The sequence below is a fragment of the Sardina pilchardus genome, chromosome 18 (genome assembly GCF_963854185.1).
Source record: "Sardina pilchardus chromosome 18, fSarPil1.1, whole genome shotgun sequence".
Lineage (NCBI taxonomy): Eukaryota > Metazoa > Chordata > Actinopteri > Clupeiformes > Clupeidae > Sardina > Sardina pilchardus.
This window is the reverse complement of record NC_085011.1, coordinates 20549091-20574275: the sequence shown is the minus strand read 5'-3', so window position 1 is coordinate 20574275 and position 25185 is coordinate 20549091. Positions and strand designations below refer to the sequence as shown.

Genomic DNA, 25185 nt, shown 5'->3' with positions numbered 1-25185 from the left:
ATGTATTACCAGGAGATACCAGGTACTACATTTTTGACATTTTTGGCTACTCAGAATAGTTCACTCATTCCATTCTGCTGCAAAAAGCATGATCACCTCACATTAAAATGGGTATAAAAATAACAATGGCATGGTAGTGAAAAGAATAAGAAAGCTACATGGTTCCTATGATGTTCACAACCATTACATCATTATGTGCAATTATGAATCATAATTTAATTTGTGGAACCAATTTATAAAATTAAATTAGCCTTTCTATAAAACATAGCATGTTTACATGCTTTCTGTGGATCTGTAAATGTTTATGTACACATGGTCAGAAACCCTGTATTGTCTTTTTATCTCTTTTTTTCCCCATTTGAAACCAACTCAGAACCCATTCACACCACGCTAGTGCAAAATTTGTGCGATAATGTTTTTTCAACGTAAAAGTTGAGTGAGTTTCCTCCACCATCTTGGGGGTAAACTCTGAGCCTCTGCTGACAGAGTTCTAGTTGTAGCATATTTTCTGCTTGCAGATGGACAAGTCTAGTATGTTCAGCCACAATATTGTTTTAAGTTGCCTTCTGCTTTGTAGGCCAGTATGTCTTCACTGAAGAAAAGAAGAAGAAAACAAAAAAAACCTCCCCTTTCACCAAAACAATTATGTGGCCTTTCAAGACACTTCAGTATTTCCCCAAGAGAAGACTTGGGAAGCGAGATTTCAGAAATGAAAGTAAAGCAAAGCCAACGCAGAACTTTCATCCTGTTTGAACCATCGAGAGGCAGAACTCCTTGATCCTAGAAAGTATGTTCTGTCTTTTGTGACCTCAATCAGAAGCATGATGTCTCCGTCACGGAAATCATCCCTTTCCGGTCATCTTCAATATGTGTTTCTATGGCAATTAGTCAGAAATGGTCATAGATTAGTGTGTCTGTCATAACCTTAAAGAATGTGTCCCAAAGTGAGTTTCCGTTAGTCCCAAACTGCAGTCACACAGGACTAACTGTCATCTGGTATATGAGACAACCACAGCTAGCGCAGTGAATTCACAATGGATGAATCCTTCCCATAGCAGCCATGGGGGCTATACCACTGTGCAGACTGTATTCAGTGTTGTATCAAACCTCACAGCTTTCGCCTCTGTAGGCTTCATGTTTGTGTCATACATGGGATTTTCAAATGATGCTTGTCCATTGGTGTTTTCATGACCTGCGTAGCCATTGTACTGCACTTTTGGTCTTGTTCTGAAAAAGAAAAGAGAAGGATTATGTATCACTTTGTCTTTTGAAATAAATATGCCAGGACATCCACTAAAATCTATGCAAATTCTATGTTACATGTACTAAAATGCATTAGAGGGATTACATTGTAGTATAGTACTACATACACACTACATACCAATCACATAGATACTACCATATACTGTATGTAAAATAAATTAGAAGCAGTAGTTCTAGGAGGAAAAACACTTCTACAATAGAAAGCAGAACATACTGCATATTCTGATGTCTTTCTGAAGCAGGATAACAATAACACTTTTCATTTGACATATATTAACATTTAAAGAAAAGGCATAAGAGTATCTCATTGTGCCTTTCATACATATTTTTGTTGGAAACACAGACACACATACATACAATATCCTTCATCTAAGAGTTTCATATGAAGAGTCAGTCATATAAGTAACACACACAAGATAATGTGGAAGAGATTATAATGCTGACTGACAAGATGGATGGAACACAAAGAAACCAGCATGTGCAAGTTAATACAAAAAATCACAATGCATAAAGGCTTTTTCCTAACCGGAATACTGTTTTGGCCCAACTGAGCATAAAATCTAACAAAAACTTCACTCAGATATTGTTCTACTTGACGACAGACACATTTTTTTGTAACTTGTGTTAACTGTGAGCGGTTCTTCATATAAAAAGGTTCCTGTTTCAAACTGTTGTCACACACACGCCTTTCTAAAGAACAAGGACCCTTTCTATACTGTGATAGGAGTTAAAAATAGTTCCAAAAATAACTTTTTCTCATTGGAATTGATGTGGAACCTTTAAAAGTTCTTCAATGGTTACAAGTAAAGAACCTGATTTCCTCATGTCTTCTACAACAAACATTCTTTCCAACCTACTATCTTTGCTCTAAGGTAACATTCCGCACAAGTACTGCTTAAAATTCAGCGCGTCACATTAAAAGAAAATGGTACCCTTCAGGGAAATGTTCACAAAAGAAACAGGATGATATTTAGTTGGTAAAAATTATGTTGACAAGAATGGATATTATTATGGGCTTTAAAATCGACACGCTTGTGTAGCAATTCCTCCCAGGTTTGTCTTGGATTTGTGAGAACGCTTCTTTTTCGAAATGAGCAAAATAAAACAGGACAATGGTTATGTTAAAAATTGCAGGGCAGTTGCCTGGTGATTTAGTCTCTGTCTTACCTGCTTCCGCCCCTTATAACGTCTTTGGGTCTCTCATTGTCATCTGTGGCTTGTGATAGTACCCTGCCAATTTTTTTATTTATTTTAATAACTAGAAATTGTCATGCTTTATGATATTTAGGAGACAGATGATTTCTTCTTCTTGTTTATCGTTTTAGCTATGGAAAACTCCATTGCTTTGCTTTTATACATGGTGGTTGGAGAAAACGTGAACGTTGCTTTGTTCTTTTACAGAATAAAAGTATGGATAACTTTGGAACAGCAATTTAGATCGCTAGTATATGGAGGCACAGGAGTTTCCCATCACCAACAGACATTGCAGATTTCAATTCATCAAATGTGGACATTATATGTGTAAGGCATAAGATAACAGTCCTTACCTGTGTTTGTAGAGGTAAAAGGCAAATCCTGATAGTATTAGAGCAAAAAATGGCACAAGGATAGCTGCAGCAACAGAACTGCTGTTTGTGCCATAGTAGAGAGTATTATCTGTCGTCAGTAGACCTGTATTTTAGACAAGACCGTGTGAGAAAAACCCTCAACCAGAAATCACTGTCATTATTCTGTATTTGTGCAACAGTATTTAAGTTGTGTTCATTAAAACGAATCACTGTATGGATGATCTGATCTGCATTGAGTTTGTACACAAGGATTAACCTCTCAGTTTCACGATTACAATGCATGCATGATCCACTTGTTTTGGATACAGGGTGAATATACCTTGTCTTGTTAGCTGAAATGTACCAAAATCTTTGCTGTGAATGTGACCCTGGTAAACAAACGTTTTCTTGTCAGACTCTGCAGTGACCTGCATCAACAAAACAGGAAAATAAATGAAAATGTCAACCCTTGTGCAACGTTAACTTCACAAGCATATCCTTTATGCCCTTATGCCAATACAATTTGTATTCCTCTCCTACACAGTTTTTGCATGCATGTACACATTTTTGTTGTAGGCCACATTAAAAAGCTATAAACACAGAAATGATGTTCCTCATAAAAATGTAAGTGCTTGCCAGCTAAAGAATGCTCAGCAGAAATATGCTAATTCTGTTGTGGAACTTACGTATCCATCCATTGCCCAGTTGTCATTCTTGAATTTACTATAATACTTCTCAGTTGGACCCTTAATCTGGTAGACCTTCAGAAGCAAATGGTTCTCCTCCTTCTTGTACGTCCCTGTGCACAAGATAATGTCAGCAATTACTAATAAATACCTTATTAAACCCCGGGACAGGCCTTATGTGATGAAAGTGTGACCATGGAATTACACAGACATCTCATTACGTACCAGACAGTTTAATCTGCACACCACTCTGCTCCAGCAGAGTGACATTGACTCTGCTCGTGGTTACGTTGAACCCGTTCACTGTCAGCGTGGCGGCCTGCCGCTTGCCCAGGTGCTCGTAGTAGCCCGTCCAGCCCGAGTTGGTGGCGAACACATCTCCCGGAACTGAGGAATAGTGTTTTTTTTATGTGACGTTAAGCACACATTCTAAACGCCATTGTTTGTTTGTAAGAACTCTCATCAATTTTTTACACTCTTGACGCTATTGTCAGGCACAAGTAAGATGAAAGGTGCAGATGCTTCACAGGAGTTAAAGCTTAAAAACGAGCCTGCGGGGATACCTACCACGGATCTTATTTTTCTGCACATCTGAATCTGCGCCTTTCGATTTGCTGTTTATTTTTGGCCCAACTGGAAGACAAAGAGTAATTGATAACTTGGCATTTGTAAGTGTGACCTTCTCCGCTTCCGCATGCATGAAAAGCAGTAATGGCCAACACTATTTGACATCTCTTACTCGCGCCTGAGCAACATGAGCAAATTAACACGAGTCCTCATAAATTGCAGAACAAATTGACATGGCTAGTTCATCCCTCAAACACAATGGCGAGAGACAAAAACACACACACACACACACACACACACACACACACACACACACACACGCACGCACGAGCCTCTCCTGTGATGCAACAGAAAAAAAAAAAATAGTCTCATGTTTATGCAAATGATATACGTCACACAAACACACAAATAAACATTAGACCATTACCACTTCTAGAGCAACGATCGCACACGGTGTTCAAAACCTAATAGAGACCACTTGTTTGCACATCACTGTTATCATAGGTGGATAAACAACCGTGACTTCTCCTCCTTGCCTGCAGCAGCTTTATGCCTGCTCTCTCCCTTGTCTCAAATGATATATTGACCCAGCAGGGCCCTCAGGGGGTCCTGCCCGTCTTAGCAGAAGAGATGAAAATTGTATGACGACCCAAAGCTTGCCTAGACTTGGGGCCATTATCCACTGAGTTATACAAGGTTGCAGAATCACTCTCTTTCTCTTCTGTCTTGCTCTTTTTTTCGCTTTCTCTTCCCCTATCTCTGTCTTAACCAGTCTCTCTATTCCTCTTCAGCCACCCCCCTCCCCCCCCCCCCACACACACACACTCATCACCCAACACATACAGTCACAGTAGCCTTCACACTTTTCTTTCTAGTTCTTTTCAGTAATAAACAGAAATGCACTCCAAAGCTTTGCATCTTGGGGCCTTGTCCACAGACGCAAGCTGCTTGATGCACAGTTTATTTACCGGATGTCTGATACCCAAAGATGCTGTTTGTCTACTTGTCTATCTGTTTGTCTTTCCGCCTGGCTCTGTATCTCTCCCTGTCTTTGCCTGTGTCTGTCTTTCTCTGTTTGTCTAGACTGCATGACTGGATAACACAACAACAACAGTGTGGACATACACAGGGATGACACTACACACATGCCGACTTCGGCCGTCTCATTTGTCTGTGTACCTTTGCAGACCGGGGGCTTCCCCGTCCACCTCCCATCTGGTTTGCATGTCCTGTGCTCTGACCCTCCGGAGAGGAAGTAGCCATCTTGGCAGGTGAACATTAAAGTGTATCCAAGAGTGGGCAGATCGATGGACCTTACATCAACATGAGCAGGTGTCTCTATTTGTCTGCACCCATGAGCTGCCAGCCAAAGGGAAGAGAAGAGGTAGGGGGAGGCAGAGGAGAAACACACACAAACTTCATCAGACTGCGACAGGCGGGAGAGTTTGGGGTCAATAACACAAATACCACACGCCCACATACATATTATTGATAAAGACTAGCCATCAGGAAGGGGAAGATTTCTTGACGCCTGCCCCACTGCTATCCTACATAATATATGAACTCTATCTTCATGCCTCCGAGTTAGTCAACTTAAGTCTCGCCGCTCAGCGAAGCAGCTTTGTGTGAGCAAGGAGCCTGAAGGATTTCACGGGGTGCGCTGTCAGCCTCACCCACAGATTTACCACTCATGTACGAAGAGCTTAAACTTGGCTAACTTTAATTCTTTTTGCTGAGACCAGCAATCCCTACTTTTGTTCTTCCATGAATCACCCGTTTCTTTTTTTTTTTCCACCTCAAATGTACATTTCCATTTGACTGTCGCGCAATGTTTTTTCTGTCATGATATGTCTTTGAATTCACATATAAAGCTCAAGACCCTAATCCCCAGGGTTATTAGGGGTTGAGGCCTGTAACCATGACACTGGTATGAGACAAAGCCTAACCAAAGTGGTGCTTTCAATAAAAAAAGGCACATTTTCTGAAACAATATTTCGCTTTGTTGTCGGTCTCCCTATTCCACATGCCCTTGCTCACATACTCAGTAGTCTTTTTAGTTAGTTAGTGCCTGAGGAATATCAGGCTTTTGGATTAAGGCAAACTTGACTTACAAATTAACTGCCTGTGTGGAATGTGTGTCCCTTACCGATACATTCTGGTTGTACTCCACTCCATGTCAAATTTTCAAGGCATGTTCTTGTCGTTGATCCCAGTATGTGGTAGTTTTTACGGCATCTAAAGAAAATCTTACTCCCAACCTAGAATGAAAACATGACATTGTTTTCTTATCTAATGCCAACAAAACCAGCAGTGGCACTTTAACATGCTTCTATGTAAATCTTCAAATAAAATTAGTAACAATACAATACAAGACACCATCTTTAAGGAAAAATGCAAAATGATCCATGCATCATGACACTGCATGTGTTTTACTATGAACATATTACACACAAAAGCCAGCCCATCATTAGAGAGCCCCTCACCTCAAATCCCTGAGCCTGGATTGGGATCCCATATGATGGGGTTCCTGGATCTCTACATGAATTGAACGCTGGATCTAGATATGAAATGCAATGTTCCTCTATTAGTATTTCTACCTCTCATTTCTCAGACAGACACTGAAAAGGATTACAGAATCAGTATGCAGATAACAATATCCCAATAAGGGCCTGTTTGATTAACATAATCTAGCTAGATGAGCTGCCATTGAAAACAAAAGTGACATGGCCTCTTAAGTACTTAGCATTGAACAGTAAACATAATGCACCTTTACTCAGAATTATACAGAGGGAGCATACACAAAGGTCCTTTTGTGTAAACAAATAACAGAAGGGTTTGCAAAGAATTTTAAGCTTTTTTGGAATGTAACAGGTCTTACCATAATTTCCCAACTATTAGCCGCAGCTTATACATTGGTTTTGCTAAATGTCTTCAGCTATGAGGTTAATACATGGGGGCAGTTAATATGATATTAATACGGTTTTGTTTCTTTTAACTGGCATAAAACACTGTCCCACGGCTTATACACAATGCAGCTAATACACAGGAAATTACTATAATAACTCAATAGTTACTGCATACTGCAAACCAATCTGAATATGCGTTAAAACACGAAACCTTATCAACATTGAATTTGTGTGGTAGGTAGTCATGGAATTACAGCACAAAAAAGCCCTTTGGCAACGCAAGGCTCCTCCACTTCCTGCAGAGGTCCTGATGACCGTCAGGTGTTTGTTGTTGTGATAATGACAGCCGGTCGGGTGGATTATTCCTCCGATAGCGCACCACGGGGGCCACACTTGCATGCTAACGCACCTACACACGTGGGCTGCACCCCGCTCCACGATCCGTCATCCTGGCAGACTCTCCTGGAGGAGCCGACCAGGATGTAGGGGCTCCTGCAGTAGAAGGTGACCTCCGACCTGAAGGTGAACTGCTTCCCTTCCATGTAGCCCTCCGCCGGTGTGCCCGGGTCTCCGCAGAGCACAGCTGCGGAATACAAATCACTTCAGAAATGCACAAACACACACAGCATCTGTCTCAACACTTTAGGTGAGCGCGTTCAGGAATACTGGCAGTAACCGCAAGGCCAAAACGCTAACGCTAATTGAAAAAGTTACGGTAGCTTTGACTTGTCAACTATACAGGTTTTTTTTTGTTGTTGCTTTTTTTTTGCTATTTTTTTTCCTGCACAGGTCTCTGGAGTAGGTGCTACTTGCCACAGGCGCTTTTGATGACAACACATTCTGCGCATGTAGTTTAAGAGCACCTTTTAACCTGAGTTTAGCACATAGTGCCTGACAGTGTCAAAGGCTGGCAGTCAGGGCCCGAGGACTTTTTTGCTGCCTCTGTCTGCATGCCGGGCGAGTCTTGTGTAGCGCTCAGGCAAAACTCCGAGTGCTCCAAGGATCAATGCAAGACAGACTGACATTTGTATTGGAAGGTGTCACAGCCCATTTCAGAGCTGTCAAAGCCATCAATGCACTAGGTTAACGTCAAGTCATGTTCTTTTCTCCACTACTGTGACTAACAACATGTCGAACACCATTCTTAGACACCTTGTCTACAGCCACCATGAAAATGTACTGTATAGCATGCTTCTAGCATTACAATACACTGATTCTTTTTCTAAATGCCAAATAATGGCAGTCTGTAATATAAAAAATCATAGTCCTACAAATCAATAGTGTGTCAGTACTGAGCATTCAATGACACTGAAATAAACAGCTGTCTCCTCCATTTAAGAGCATATGGTATAAAAGAACAGAGAATATAAAGAAAAACAGACACATAATACACCAACAAAAACTCAACACAAAGGCCAAGGCAGATTCTTTTGCCCTGTGTTATATTCCAGGAAATGTTGGCACACAATTATCTGGAAAATACACTGTTATGTGTGGGCCGTTTTCCCCAGGCCATGCTCTTCAAGGTAATACCTTTAAAAAAGAAACTTCCATACAATAAACAAATAACTCTAAAACCAGCAAGCAAACAAACAAATAAATAAATAACGTTGCAGACTATGTATGGAAAAAAACAATTAAAAGAAGGTGGAACACTGCCTTTCAAAAAAAAAAAGAAAGAAAAAAAGAAAAATGCTACCTGATTGAATAATTTTATAGCATTATGACAGAAAATTGACAGTAATAAATACTGTATGTTTCTGGGACTGTAACAGCTACATGCCAAATGTATGAGTTAGGGGCTTGAAAGTGTTCAACTTACGCAAGCATTGTGGGATATCACCACGCCACGTGCCGCTACCCTCGCAGGTGGCAATGCCAGGTGAGGACAGCTGGTAGCCGTCGAAGCAGCTGTAGGCGACGCTAGCACCCCACTGCAGGTCCGAGCCCTCCACCTTCCCAAAGCGGATGGCCGGAGGGTGGCCACACATGACCACTGAGGACGGGGAAAAATAAAACACAACGGGAAATAAATAACTACACACACACACACACACACACACACACACACACACACACACACACACACACACACACACACACACACACACACACACACACACACACACACACACACACACACACACACACACACACACACACACACACACACATATATATATATTTGTATAAAACATCAATTTGTTTTATTATGCACCTTTTGTTCACTTGCTCTAGGAAAATATGATGAAAAACAGCATCCCACTTAATCCTGCTTCACCATTCGCCCCAGTGCAGTAAATGCATGAATTTGAATTAAACAGGGATACGGGCTATGATTAAATGGGATTATGCCCATGAATCACTGAGCCTATACGGCATATATCCCACATGACATACAGTACGCCGTACAGAAATGTATACGTGGAGAGGCACAGTTTCCCTTGTCTTGCTTCAAATCAGACTGACTACAGGTATCTGCTTTCTTTTGGGGATCTGGCCTCTCCTGCATTGCACCAATAACTTGGTATCCACTCCTTCCGCATGGCATGCCTGACATCTGATGCATCAGATCTTACACATTTCATAGGATATATCCCTTCAGTGTTTATAAGGAAATAATCCAACTAGCTGTGTGAAAAAGCAGGATCAAAAAACCCCAGAATCTTTTGATCTCGGGATGCTCCGGATTCCAACATGTTTTTTTTGTGTGTATGTGTGTGTGTCTGTGTGTGTGTGTGTGTCTCTCTCTCTCTCTCTGTGTGTGTGTGTGTGTGTGTGTGTGTGTGTGTGTGTGTGTGTGTGATATCTACAGTACTTTTCAAGTTATTTTCTATTTTTTATTTCAGAGTAGCATTCCGACGGCATCATTAGATGCTGGGATATGTAGCATGATTAAGTGATACTACCAGGTTAATGAAATGCAGTTTGTAGAGGGAGAAATCTTTTGTTAATGATGCCGGTGTCATTTTTGTGGTAATATCAAGATTTTGAAAGGATAAAAATATCCAAGGCAAGATGCTCATCATGAAATAACCATTTATTTACTTAACACCACTTCTAGTTTCCAGCATCACATGCTTGCAGATCTTAGAACTAGAAATAATGAAACTGTTGATAGAATATGTCCCACTCCTGTATGAATAACAGATGAATCTGAGAGCTCATGTTTGATTTGCACTGGCAGGTCCATCTGGCCCATCTCGTATCAAAAGACATTTCCAGCCAGCCGAAAACGATCTAAAGCATATAACCAAGACTATGGAGCTGTTAGACGAGTGGTCGTATGATTACTGCTTCAGAGATTATCACCAGAGGACTAACCTTTTGTTTTGTGCATTGTCTGCCTCTATCATGCTGGACCTTGTAGTGGACATTGATATGGTAATCCCTGCCCTGTAGCACTGAGTTTATTATTAATACCTCTACAGCTCGGCTTAGTTTGGTTCCAGGAGCCATCCTTGGTGCAGAGCAGACTGGATGATCCAGGTGGTTCCATGGTGTAGCCAGGATTACAGTGGAACTGAACAGTGCTGTTGAACGTGAAGTCCTTTCCAATATAAATCCCATTAGCGATGGGACCAGGATCTCCACAGCTGATCACTGTTAGGGAGGACAAGGACATTCACCTACTGTAAGTCTCAGTGCCAGGAAAAAGATCGGAGAAGAAGGTGAAAGGAAGGAGTGTTAAACACACACACACACACACACACACACACACCCAGACACAAACACCCTCCCCCCCCGCCCCACACACACACACACACACACAGACAGACACACACCCACACACACACCCCCACACACACGCGCACACACACAAATGGCCATGGGGTGATTGTGACAAACAGAATCACAGGTGAGACTGCTAGCGGGCCGGACCTGTGCAGTCGGGGGACGCGCCGGTCCAAGTGCCGTTGGCGGTGCAGTGACGTGTGGTCAGGCCCGAGGTCTTGTAGCCGTCCCAGCAGGAGTACGTGACGGAGCTGGAGAACAGCATCCCGTCACTGAACATGATCTTGGAGAAGGCCGGCGTTCCCGGATTTCCACAGGAAACGGCTGAGCAGGGAGGCAAGAACAGAGAGAAGTAAATAATAAATGTTTGTTTGGAGTCTAATCTTCTAATGGCAACAGAATGCTAACAAACATCCGGCTTGAGCATTTTTCAGATAAAAAAAAATAAACAATAACAAACAAGAACAAAAAAAAAAGACATCGCACTTTGAATTTCTTACACATTTGATTCATTCTAACTGCTGGTCTAAACACCATAAACATGATCATAAATGTTCATAGAATTGATACCAAAACAAACAAAGCAGAAACAGAAGGGGGGGAACGACTTTCACAATATTTGCACAACAATATCTATTGCTCTCTTCTACGTACAGCCGAGGTTGCCATGTGTAAAGCTTTCCATGAACTGTCTGGTGTGTCAGTCTCTGTCATCAGCAGCTTAATCTTAAAGAGAGATGGATGTGCTGGTGTTGAGAGGAAACATCCCATTGGGACTGAACAGCTGAACAACACCCTGCCCCTCCCCAGCCCACAGAACGCTAAACAACTGAGTCAGATGTTGGGGTGCAGCTGTGAGGAGAAGAATGCAAAAGCTGTGTGTGTGTGTGTGTGTGTGTGTGTCTGTGTGTGTGTGTGTGAGTGTGTGCGTATCATACCAGTCATGGGTCATGTGCGCGCTGCCTAATTGCTAGTATGCATACAGGCGCTTCGTCTCTAAGAGAATCTCCCGGCTAAATTAAAAGCTGATTGAGATCTTGTTCATTAACCCATATTGATGGTATAGTAAATAACCACCCATTAGCGAGCAGCGAACACTCAGGTTCCTATCTCCATCTTAATGAGGATGATTATCATTAGAAGCACAATCATTGCTACAGACATTTGCTTTCATACTCAATTATTATAATGCCACGTATGAAATAAATCATGCTTTCAGCAAAAAACTACGGCGAATTACACTACATGACGATGCAAACTTTATAATGTAAGAGAGAGAAACTTGTTGAACTGGGAAGTGTTTACGTGCCTTGGGGAATCCAATATACTGCGTCTGTTCAAATGCAAATGTAAAATACTTGCTACCACTGTTTACATCTTAAATTTAACTTCTTCTGTTATGTCACTCAGTGGCGCGCCATACAGTATGTCTCCTGCTTCTGGAACATTCTACTGAGGCATTCATTTAAATTAGCTGTTAAATCAACTTGTTAATAATAAATGTCCCCAATGTAATGGATTTCATTGATACATATAACAAATCCATGCATGTGGTATTCAGCTTGACAGCAGACGCAATTTGTATGTATGGTACGTTAATATTTAAAAATGCAATCTTTAGGAATTGCCTAATATCCTAGTTCTCCATTATAATAAAAGTACACTTGCACAATAGATCTTCAAAGATATAAAAGTTTTCTTATACAGTAAATGGAGAAAACTCATGGAACAGCTCTCTGTAACTATTCTCCGGTGATTATATCTATATAGAGTTGCAGTTGATGACTTCTGATGACATGGTTTCAAATATAGCCATATGACGTAATGGGAAATGGCTAATGGACGGCATATACTGTAGTTATAGTGTATGCTCTATATGGTCCTTTTCTACTCAGAGTAATTGATGCATGGCCCTGCGTTCTGCCATCATTTATAAATGCATGTTCTAAAGAAAGTGCCATGAAATATTTCCTTCAAGACGTATTTCACTTCACAATCATGGAACATACAGTCACCCAGAGGTACTTAGAGCATTTAGAGGTATCAGTTGAATGGAGTTAGAAACCCATGTGGCTTGCACCCCTGTCATTAGAGCCTATTCCAAATGTGCACCCACACACGCACACACACACACACACACACATACACACACACACATCCACACACACGTGCACTTACACACACACACACACACACACACAGGTGCACAAACACACACACACACTCACACACATACACACACACACACTCCATATGGACCTCCATCTGTGGAAGCTCACCTTCACACACCGGCTGGACAGCGCTCCAAGAGCCGTTTTGGAGGCAGGTGCGCTCGGCCGAGCCGACCAGCGTGTAGCCCGCTTCACAACTGAACCTCAGGAGGCTCTTGAGCCGAAACTCCTCGCCCAGCCTGGTGCCATGAGGGGGGGTGCCAGGGTCGCCGCAAACCCCTGCGCTGCCACCTGTGATCGGGGGAACAGAAAAATACGCCGCAAAAACAAAGGCAAACATCACAGGTTAATCAGCACGGTGACGACCGAAGGTGGCAACAATGGCAGCCATTATGAGCTAGGTGTTAAGTGCGGCACCATTGGCAGAATAATAACTTCTGGCATCTAAGGCTACACAGCGGCACGTACGCATACATATAAATACACGCTTAGCGGTGCTAATGGCTTACCCGCCATGTTTAAATATAGAAATAAAACTATAGCAGAAAACAGGTTTAAACATGCTGCATTTCCTGCTATTCATGTGTGATAATTGCCCTTTCTTCACAGGAGGAGAAGATTGTGAAAGGAGGGCAACTGCTTGTAGTAATGAAACCGCAGCTGGTCCGGAGATCTCTGCTCTGAAAGGCCCGAGACCTCTCGGTATAAGATATGGAGAACGTCATTTGAAACGAGCTGTTACGTGCTGCACAGCTGACCACACGTGAAGGGTCAGAATAAATACATGTTAATAACGGTGGTTTTAAGGTCTGCAACCTACACAACTTTGTATGTATATATACAATGAGTAATGCATACATTAATTCAAAAGTGACCCTTCCCTCACACTAGCCACCTGGCTTCCTTCACAAAGGGAGGCCAAGAAGGCTGCAGTATGTTGCAATACTTGGGGCTGGCCAAGAGGCCTCCCTCCTACGAAGTGTGCAACATGAGGCCTGTGGCCTTTCAAGGCACTAGGTGTTGAGTGCTGAACAACATGTTCTGCTTTGGGTGGCGGCGTAGATAATCTTATGAATAACTGAAAACAGGAATAATTAATAATATATACGCCACTAAAATATAAATAGTTTTGCTCTGAGGAAAGAAGGTCTAAGGTTAACTCTGAAACATAGGGAACAGTCTATGGTGTATACACACTCAGTCATAGACATACATGCATACATAATGTATATATAAAAGACAACTATTGTGAAATTGTGTGGAAAAATAAAAACAAATAAAAAAAAGACCAAAGCCAACAAGGCTCATTTCTTTCCTCTTTTCCCTCAAATTGGCCTCCTGACGTCCCTGGCATGGGGGGCGGAGAGTCACAGAGGGCAGCAGGCCGTCCTAATGAAGCGGCCGCCGGGCCAGAGGCCTGTGTGGCGCCGTGTGAAGCGTGTCACAGGCGAGCCGGCTGACCGGCTGACCGGCGCCCTCTCTGGCGGGTCTGGGGAGGGGAGGGGAGGGGGGGGGGTTACCTGAGCAGTAGGGCGGCGAGCCGCTCCAGCGCCCGTCCTCCTGACAGTAGCGGCTGGAGTTTCCAATCAGCGTCCTCCCCTGGCCACAGGAGTAATGGACCGTGGCTCCGTTGGTGAACCTCTTGCCCAGCAGCGTGGCGTGCGGCGGGGCGCCGGGGTCACCGCAGGAGATAGCTGCCCGGGGGAGGTCCACCGAGAGCGAGAGAAAAGAGAGCGAGAAGAGTGAGAGTCAGAGCGAGAGAGAGAGAGAAATACGGACAGAAAAAAAGAGAGAGAAAAAAAACACAAAAAACGATAACAGATGCTTAAAATGAAAACATCTTTCTGAAACTGTCTCTCTGTTCCTCGCCTCGCGCACTATAAATCTATCTTTAACTCGCCCTTCCTGCCTGTGACGGCTCCGGCGTGGCAGCCCTCTGCGGCTCCCGGACTTCACAGCCACCTTTACAGACGCATGCCTCCGCTGTTGTTTTCATCACCATCATCATCATCATAGCCGCCACAGTTCCCAAACAAATACTCGCAATGCTGCTGACGTTTTTTTTTTTGGGGGTGGGGGTGGAGGGGTGTTGTGGGGGGGTGGACTAAATTCATCACAGTGGCAGTGTGTATCACAGGCAAAGACAATGCCAGGCGTATTACTCACGAAGGCACTTAGGAAGAGACCGGTCCCAGAAGCCATTTGACTGACAGGAGAGGACTGATGAACCGAGCAGATAGAAGCCCCTCTTGCAGTGATACATCACACTGGTTCTGTAGTTGAAGCTCTCGGGGTAGCGCTCCTGCGCGTGACGGATGGCGTTCTCAACAAAGCCCGGATCCGAGCAGTTTACCACTGCAAGATAAAACCAACCAGATGCTTAATGTCTGACAGGGGGTGGTGGGTGGATGGGGTGGGGGGCGGGGGCTGGGGTTGGTGGGGTATGGGTAGGGTAAAGCTGGGGTGGCAGTGGGGAGTCTGGAGAGACAGAGAAATCAATGGGAAGAAGTTCAAGAGTGAGATTGCTCCCGAGCCCTTGGAGTAATATTAACCAACCCATGGGGCTTTTGAAGACATGCCGCACGGTAGCGTGATCCTGTCTCTCTCACAACCCAGATTCAAACCGCTGTTGGATTTTTTGGATTCTTTCTATTTAAACTCATCATTGTACATATTTCATAAGTCTCCCCCCTTCGTTGCGTTTGTTGGCTGCATGTTCCCGTGAATGTGCGTTTGAGTTCCCCCCCCCGTCTCGACTCTGCTAAAAAATATTTTCTATTTTTGAAAAAGAAAAAAAGAAAAAAAAAGTATTCTAATGTTTCACCCTCTTTCAGCGCTCACTCTTTTGTTTCTCCTCTCGCTGCATTTCAAACACAACATCTGAGGAGCAGTAACAAGGAAGCTGCTGTTCTGACTGCAGAGTTGGCTGAACTCAGCCTTCAGTCACTGCCCTTCACATGAAAAAAAAAGAGAGAACGAGAGCGGAGTTGAAGTCATGTCCAGGGGAAACAAAACAGATTGCTTTGCCTCAGTGACACCTGCCAATGCCTTGGCAGTCGATTGTGTCCCTGGAGGAAAGGAGGAGGAGAGGAGGAGGGGGAAAAAAACAACCCTGAAAAATTGATAATTGGCACCTGCTATTGGCATGCTTCTTCTTTTATTAGAAGTCCTATTATTTGAAAGGGCCTAAAAAATGATGATTGCTGGACGCCTGTTAGAAGTGAAATGTCAGAGTGAGAATGTCAGTATTATGAGTCTATAGAAGGAGATTAGCTCTGCTCTATCTGCTCTATATTGCACACAAGTACTGTACCTGTCACTCGCCCTACTGGAATATGTTGCATAAACAAATCTATTTTTGTTAATGTCAGGCCTTGGTACGAAGAAACTAGGCTATTGAGTGTCTACTGCAGTGTGTACTGTACTTCAGCAATGAAAAAAGTCCTTAATGATTCTCATATAAAGTTTCATATTAGTAGACATATCAAACCTTAACTCTAAATTGACCTCTGACCTTAGCCCTAAATAAATCATGCACCAACAACACACTGTACCTAACAACAAATTAAGTATTTAACACATGATACCTAAAGGCACTTTGAATACAGAGTGACCAACAGACGATATGCAACTGTTATCACCTACCTTAAAAATGTAGTCAACAATAGTGCTTACCTCCTGTGTTTTATCTTGCTTAATGGCACCACCTACCTAGAGCTGTATTTGTAATAACCTACAGTGTCCCATCCAAGATTTATTAAGCCATTAGAATTCTATTCTAAGTTTATTTGCTAACATGAATATTTAAACTTTGACGATCACATGGTGTGCACTAATGCCCTAAATATGCAGTTGACCTAAAAGTACAAAAATATATATTTTATATATTTTTTAATTATCTTAACAGTGACTTCAATAAATTATTAAAAGCATAGGATATCGTGTACATTTACATTCTGCGGTAATTTTAGGAACAGCATTTGTGACCATCAATATAATATTAGATTAAGCATTTCAAGCCAAGAAAATACATTCTTCTTTTCCCCCACAAGGCTCTAACCTCTGTGCGATCGATAAACACGGTTCGAATATTTAATTCTGCGAGAGACAGGGAGACCGAGAGGGGAGCGGAGGGCTATAACATATTGTCACCGTCGCCCTCAGCTTGTTTCATGGAACAGTAATTTTGCAGAGGAGCGAGCAAGTAATACCAGCGGATTTTCAGCTTCAAATCACATCTCAGGCTGTCTGACTTACAGTACAGCCAATTCACCCAGCATGTCAACATATGTATGGTGAGCGCGCTCTGGCCACATGTCCAATATATCCAGGCCCATCAATATTTAAGATGACTACTCTTGCATGGTAACTCATGCTCGCTACTGGAAAGTAAATACAGCATTTTGATTGGGCCTACTGCAGCCAATTTAAATTTCAAATCAGAACAACCAAGACCTTATAGCTCATGAACACAATTATCGATGGAATGGGCCTTGTATATACATAAACTATGAGCATGGGTCAAAATACAATTGGAATTTACATTGCTAATGCTGGTGCGAGATCAGAGATACTGGAGGAATCCACACGTGATGCAGGCATTAAACTGACAGTTTACTGACAGTGTTGCTGATGTACTTTCAGCACAGCACTGTAAGGACTGTAGGACACATATTGGCCGCGTTTCCCAAACACGTTAAGAAGCTCTTAACGCCAAGATTTTCTTTGGAGCGCTCTTAAGAACGCTGTGAAAGAAAAACGTGTTTCCCGAAGTCGCTCTTAGCTTAAGAAGATCTTTCACTAAGAAGGAAACGTAAGATCGAGCTGACCCACTCTTAACAGCCTTCTTAGCGATCAAATGCTCAGTGATCATAGCCTGCCGCTAGGGGCACCTAGATTTCTGGCTTTAATGATCAAGCTGCGTCAGGGAAATGTATACTCCACTTTTTTAAACAATAAAACAATTTTCAATGTTGCAATGCACTCGTGGCTGTGGACCACTGGCGCAAGAAACATAGACTTAAAAAAAATAATATTGAATTACACGTTGTCAACATATCTGCATATGAGTTTATAATACTTCACATACAAAAAACATATATGAGTTTATAATACTTACAAAAACATACAATACTTCACATACAAAAAACATCAACAACCCTGTGACATTCCACGGATATCAAGGAAACAGATGTAATTGAACTAAGAACCTAATCCAATGAGGCTTCACCTGCTACAGTAGCCTACTCTAGGCGTTGCCAAAGTCCGCGATGTAAAAGTCCGGTTTACATTCATGCATATGTGCACCCCACTCGCAGGCCACATGGGCTGGAGGGTTACATCTTCTCGGATATTAATAAAGTAGACTAGCCTACATCACATGCCTACTACCACACTATCTATAAGACAGATGGGATGCGTCTTGCATGAGTTAATATATGAATGGCCTGAGCTAATAAAAAATAGACCTAGGCTATATTGATAATCACCCTGTTTTATCAGTTAGTTTGAGTTTTTTGGCAGACGCAAGGAGCTGCGACCGCACGGCCCAGGCTGCAGAAGGGCGCAGCAAATTATCTTCAGAAACAATATTTTTAAGCTCACGATATTCACACCGGCCCACCAGTAATCCTCCCGAATCTCCCGATTAGCCACCCGGGCCTGCACACACACACACACACACAAACACGCACGCACACACGATACATGCGTAGCCTAATTGCACCTGTAGGGGGAACACGGGGCGCTGTGTGACTTGTGCGCTTATAAAGGGGTGGGTGATCGATTTGCCTGGCATCGATTGATTCAGTTTCAGCACCACCGAGGTGAACAGCTCTCGTTAAGAGCTTCTTTCGAAGCTTCTTTGGTTTGATCTTAAGGTTCTCCTAAGAAGGCAGTTAAGAACGCTTTTGGGAAACACCCGTATCTTAGCGCTCCTTCTTAGCGATTCCTTCTTTGGAGCCTTCTTAAGTCCTTAAGAAAGATCGCGTTTGGGAAACGCGGCCATTATCCGTAGCACTGTGCAAACAATATACTATTGTATGTCTTTAAGCATTTTGTTTTGTTTTATTATTTCGATTCCATACTGGACAATGCAACTAATACAGACGTTCAGAAAATGTGCAGTGCCTCGAAAGTCCGTTAAGGGTATAACACCAAAAACGCGCAATTTGCATAGACCCCCATGTTAAAATGTCCAACTTCACAGCTGAAACTTTACTTACAGCCTGGAAGAAAAAAAAACATTGAAGGCTCTTAAAATGAGTTACCCTGCTCAAGATAACTGCGATGTCATCCGTTTAAATGGCAGATTCAGTTTAAACAAATGAGCAGCAAGAAACATAAACAAAGATTACTAAACGTGTGACTAGCAGCTGTGTTTCATGGGTAAATATCCTTTGATTGGCTTTTCATCACTTACATTTTTCAAAAGATAATACTGTTACTTTAACTAACAATAACATCTGATTGATGAGTCATCATAACCAACAATAACTTTAAGATTCAAGACTTGTGTCTGGCTAGAAGGAGACATAAGAGACAGTGCACTCAAGACAGCGCACATGGAGCTGATTCCCTGCTGGACAAGTGTGAAAAGCTGAGAAACAAGAGTCACGGTGGTTAAGACATGGAGCTGTCCGCAGAGAGAGAAGACTGTATCTGTCCAATTCTTTTTTCTTCTTTATTTTTCAGAGTGCAGTCAGGTATACTTTTTTTTTTATCGCAGAAGAGTGGACAAAAATTAAAAGCAAGAAGGGTGGACAATGTGGGAATAATGATGCATCATTAATGACCTTTTTTTTATTATTACTTTCCCCAAAATATACAGTGGAGGCCTGGAGCCCATTTTTATGTCCTGCCAAGAAAAGCAAACTAGCCTACTGCACCATTAAAATGTTAAATGTTCTATGTCACCACATCAGTGGCTATTCCTCACCGGTCTATTGAAAAAAGGATCGTTCCTGGTTCTCCTATCAAGGCCCACCAAGGAACCCCTGAGGGGTTCTGGACTTCAATTAAGGGAGTAATATATAAACGCTATTGCCACACAAGTCACTCTTATTGAATCTATTCGGTGTCAAGTAGCCACATTAGTGATGATCAGTGCAGAGCAGTGGTATAAATGTGACATGGCCTGGAGACTCGATGTTCCCTTACCCCGGCACGCTGGAAGAGAGTTGCTCCACTGTCCGTTCATCCGACATTGTGCTTTCGAAGCGCCGTGCAACGCGTAGCCCGTGCCGCAGGTGAAGTTGACCACGTCGTTCAGGTTGAACTCGCTGCCATTCGTCCGGCCATTCGCTGGGTTGCCCGGGTGACCACAGGTAATGGCTGTGCAGTTATAAATGTATTAGCATATGGCCTGGCCTCACAATAACTCTGTGACACCCATAAAAACGGACTTGATATCAGAAACTGCAATTAGCTAGTTAGGTCCGTTTCGAGCCAGCACAAAGATACTCACGAACACAAACAGGTGCCTGTCCGGACCACCTGTGGTCTTGCTGACATATGCGAACGGAGGTTCCAATAAGTCGAAACCCCATGTTGCACTGATAGACCACAGTGTCCCGGTAGCTGGATCCATCGCCACTTATGTGCCCATTAACGATAGGGTCTGGAGAGTCGCAATGTCCAGCTGCACAACAACAAGGCATTAAACTCTTTGATGGTGGCAATAAATGCAATACAATTAAACAGAAGCACTTCAATGTGCAGTACGTTGCATAATCGGCTAGAACTAGACTAGGAATGGTCATGTGGACTCTTTCAAGACTGCCTGGTATGAAATGCCGACTACACTTCCATCCCCCAAAATGTGCTCCAAGGTAAAACTGACACAGTCATTGCTGTACATTAGTTCCATGCATCAAACCCCTAGTCTTGAGACCGCAATATTTCACTGTGACAGTATGTTATGATTTGAGGTCAATACCTTTCATTCGTATTGACAAAAAACAAGCTCTAGTAAAATCAAATCAAACATGTTCTTCAGGTACAGCTCAGAAACACAATCTCAATATCACTATATGTATGTATATGCATAGCTAAAATATGAATCTCCAATTAAATCCCATAAATCCACCGACACGCTCACCTAGACATCGTGTGTCCACTCCACTCCAGAGGCCGTTAGCCTGGCATTCACGAATGTGCGATCCCACCAACGTATACCCGGTGTTGCAGGTGAATATGGCCGTGGCGCCATATGTACTCAATGTGCCAATTTTCTTGCCGTAGGGCGGCGAAGGAAGTTCGCCGCAAGAAATAACTAGGGAATGGGAGAAAAATCAAAGAAGAGCTTATTATTTGGACTCACATGAAGAAGAGAAATGTGATTTAGTATTTTTTTCCCCTCTCTAAAAGATCTCAGAATGTGCTTTTAGTAATGCTAGATGAAAGAGGAAGTGCAAGAAACTGCCACGTCAAAGTGAGTGAAAAAAGCAAACGAAAAAAAGACACGTGGCGGCTTTTAACTTTTACACTTTGAGCGTTTCCCATTGTGTTAGCTCTGCTAAGTAGTTCTCCATTGTGTCTGGACATCTAATATAAATGATAGTTAAATGGGTGAGGAATCAATCCAATGAAAAGGCCTGTGCATTTCCATACATTTGCGACTTTGGGTAAACACATTAAATATTAAGTCCCCCCCCTAATTAAAATATTTACATCCACTTTGACCCCTAATTAACTAAAGTGTCTTTCAGAGACGGTTTAATCACCGCTGCATTGTTTATCCAGGCTGTCTGTGTGGTGGAAATAGGAGCATGATCAAAACAAATTGAGTCCAGGGTGCCTTCATGTGACTACAAACCAAATCCTGCAGCTTACGGAGGGATCAGAAGGGAGGCGCACAGGATGCTGCTGAGGATCTCATATGTATTAGCTTCAGGTCTGAAACCAACTCCTGACCAGATAATGAACGGTATTCAATAATTAAAATTAAGATGTCTCACGTGGCCAGCGCAAATAGATATGGAGGATTTCTGGCTGCTCAATAGCCTCTGATTCCGGGAGAGGCTTAATTGTAAGACTCCTTTTTTTTCCCCCCTCCACGAAGAGGGAGAAGGTGTGTGTGTGCGTGTGCGTGTGTGGGGGGGGTCAGGGTCTCTTTGTGTGTGTGTGGGTGGTCTTACTCTTGCAGGTGGACTTCTCCTCGATCCCATCCCAGGTTCCATTTGCCAAGCACTTGATAATTCGCCTGCCTCCCAGATAGAAGCCTGGAGTGCAGCTTAGCATTATCTGAGCGCCGTATTCATTCAGTGACCCAGAGATTAGTCGCCACACCATGTGCTCTGAGAGCATGCTCTCAATGTTAGGGCACTGGATCGCTGTGGGAGCACAAAATAACATCCTGGCATTACTGTAGGCTTTGGGCTTCAAATGTTCAAAAATAAGGTGGATGCTTTTTGCCACTCACACATTTCTATAACAATGCATTTTATATGTAGTAATATTTGTTATATGACATTAATATAATGCTACTAGTGATTATATATAAAAATAACATTTATAATGGAATAAAATTTGAATTTAAAAATTTTAGTTTTTAAACATTCATACAGTATCCTGTAGATTTTCAACGTAAAACATTATGTGAAGGTTTAATAATATCTTCACCAGCAATTGTGCTTCTTTTTGAAACTGTGCGCTCATATGACCTCTGAAATCCAAACGGCACGTCACATTATGTCGAGGAAGTGTGACATGATTGTTTCGTGATTTATCACCTTAATGTGTGTGATCAGGCTCCATTTCCTGTTATTGAACAAGAAACCCTAACTGCTTTACACCAATCTTTGTTGATTGTGCCTTTCATGAGGCAACCCGTAACAACATCATGATAAGGACGAGGACATGCTGGAATGACATTACACCTCATGAGTTGATAATTAGTTTCCAGCACTATCGAACACACCATCAAAACGCACCGGGTAGTGGGTGTTTATTTGCTGGCTTATGGTAATCCTAGTCTTGAGGGGGCATGAGGTGTCACACCATTTGTCTTGTTTGAGTGCTAAACCGCAGAAAGCAAGTCATTATTGCTCTCATTCCACCAATTACCTGTCCTGCGCTATTTTCACAAGGGGGGGGATTGAATGAGAAATGCACCGACTGTGGTGGCTCAATGAGGCAGGAGATTTTAACATGCCGTTGGCATAGAAACAGAGAAGGGCCGAAGGAAGGGTGGGGGCTGGGGATGGGAGTGTGTGTGTGTGTGTGTGGGGGGGGGGAGCACTCACGTAAGCAGAGAGGGGGGTGGGCGGCGTTGCTCCACACTCCGTCCTCCAGACAGACGGCGGAGAGGGAGCGGCTGCTCTCCATCCGGAAGCCTTCGTCACACTGGTAGTGAACTTTACTCCCCACTGTGTACTGGTAACCGTGGAATGAGCCGTTGCCGGGGGACTCCGGGATTCCGCATGATATAGCTGTCGACAGCCCGACGAGACAAAAGAGATCATCAAAACCAATCAAAGCAAAATAAAGGGGAGTAAAAACAAACCCTTTTCACAGATGTGCTGGTTGGCTAAACTGTGTATCACACGCAGTATAAACATGGACCGCTCACACGTTTAGAGGCATCAAAACAAAAGCAGATGTTTTGTCCGTTCGGCTGAAGGCAGTGGGACCAATTAAACTCCTCTCTTGTCAAACTGGATCACAACCCCGATGCTGAAGACGCTGATTAAAAAAACAGGCACTGAATTCTCTATCGTCTGTCCCTGACCTTAGCATGGGCTGTGTGGATCGTTCACACCATTTAGGGGGAATGATGGCTACTAACGAGAAGATGCTCGGCTGTTGTTCATCCTAAATGGCACATGTTCACCGCTACCCCGGCACAGTTCGGGGGGGAACTACATCAGTTTGAGTAGGGAGGAAGAGCCATAATTCTGGGGTCGTTTGGAATTCTGCCACTAATTCATTCTTTCTGGCCTGCAACAGATAGTATCCTATGGACATGAACCATAATTTCAATTTGAAAAGCAAATATGCGTATATGACTGATTCTTTAATGAGTTTAACCCATGCCTACACATGAAGTTGAGATAGCCTGGAGGGCAAAATATTTAGTATTTCTCTGTAAATATTGCAAGCCGGTCATATTTATGTGCAGTATCTGCAGACACTGTGATTCGACACTAGGTTTCACCATTAATATCCTGCAGCACAAAGCGGTCTGTTCATTAAAGGGATAGTTCGGGTTTTAAGACACGAAGTTATATGGGTTCCCTGTCAGCAACGTTGTGCATCAGCACTGACTTACCCCCCGACAGCGTCCTGTGAGCCGAGATCCAGCCGGTTTTTGATCGTTTTTGATGCCGGACTATTTTCTTCAGCAGGTTTCTGGGGTCACGAAAGTAAAGTGTTTTTCTTCTCAAAACCATATGCGTTCAACAGAGTGATATATTTGCACCACAAAAACGTTGTCCAGCTGTCAGTAGCGCGCAGTGATAGGAATCGCGAAAAATAAGTAAGTGATAACGAGGTTTGAATTTTTCCTGGACAACGTTTTTGTGGTGCAAATATATCACTCTTTTGAACGCATATGGTTTTGAGAAGAAAAACACTTTACTTTCGTGACCCCAGAAACTTGCCGGACTACTTTCTTCACCATCAAAAACCGGCTGGATCTCGGCTCACAGGACGCTGTTGCGGGGTAAGTCAGTGCTGATGCACAACGTTGCTGACGGGGAACCCATATAACTTCGTGTCTTAAAACCCGAACTATCCCTTTAAGGCCCATATTCTGCTATTTGCACATTACTGTAAATAAAGAGGTGTGATTTATTTACGCAAGATGGAAACTGTGTCACACTCTTGTTTATTTAGGCTGCTGGGAAAACGTGGAATGTGGATTTTCACATGAACCTTTTGAATGTTACTAAAATCCATGGAAAACAAACTTGACTTTGATTTTGATTTTGAAAATGAGCAAACTCTATTAAAAATAGCATAAACTGAAAGTATTTGTTTCTATGTATCACATAAACTCAACATTAAAGCAAGTTAATCAAATCACACAATTGCCATCCAAATGCCATGTCTCAGCTGAGGCTGACATGCGGCCTATTACTAAACATCAAATAATAATCAGCTAATCAAACACCTTGCCACTGACAACTGAGACATGTTCACTCTGGTCATGTTTGAGATGAGAGCTCTAATTTATTATTTTGTTGAGGACAGAAGATGTGGACATAGAGAGAGTGGATGATTACTGTGAACTGAAAGCCCCTGCAACTGCGCACACACACAGTACAGTTGATGATGGCTTAAAAGTCAAGTTGAAAAAGCTGGAAACTGC

The 25185-nt window shown here is 42.7% G+C and overlaps 1 protein-coding gene across 1 annotated transcript in view; it reads right to left on the bottom strand.

Moving 5' to 3' along the window:
* Positions 1-625: 625 nt before the first annotated feature.
* Positions 626-25185, bottom strand: part of LOC134063580 (CUB and sushi domain-containing protein 1-like) — a 232763-nt gene continuing 208203 nt past the window's right edge. Inside the window, exons 51-70 of the mRNA XM_062519171.1 lie at positions 23120-23305; positions 22013-22207; positions 20974-21147; positions 20341-20514; positions 20034-20207; positions 15042-15230; positions 14396-14569; positions 12984-13166; positions 10852-11028; positions 10393-10572; positions 8792-8965; positions 7379-7552; positions 6547-6620; positions 6210-6321; positions 5243-5422; positions 3722-3883; positions 3497-3609; positions 3151-3238; positions 2811-2934; positions 626-1227 (exon numbers count right to left, since the gene is read on the bottom strand). Of these exons, the coding sequence (XP_062375155.1) occupies positions 1068-1227; positions 2811-2934; positions 3151-3238; positions 3497-3609; positions 3722-3883; positions 5243-5422; positions 6210-6321; positions 6547-6620; positions 7379-7552; positions 8792-8965; positions 10393-10572; positions 10852-11028; positions 12984-13166; positions 14396-14569; positions 15042-15230; positions 20034-20207; positions 20341-20514; positions 20974-21147; positions 22013-22207; positions 23120-23305 (3167 nt within the window). The 3' untranslated portion in view covers positions 626-1067. The remainder of the gene's footprint in view (positions 1228-2810; positions 2935-3150; positions 3239-3496; positions 3610-3721; positions 3884-5242; positions 5423-6209; positions 6322-6546; positions 6621-7378; positions 7553-8791; positions 8966-10392; positions 10573-10851; positions 11029-12983; positions 13167-14395; positions 14570-15041; positions 15231-20033; positions 20208-20340; positions 20515-20973; positions 21148-22012; positions 22208-23119; positions 23306-25185) is intronic.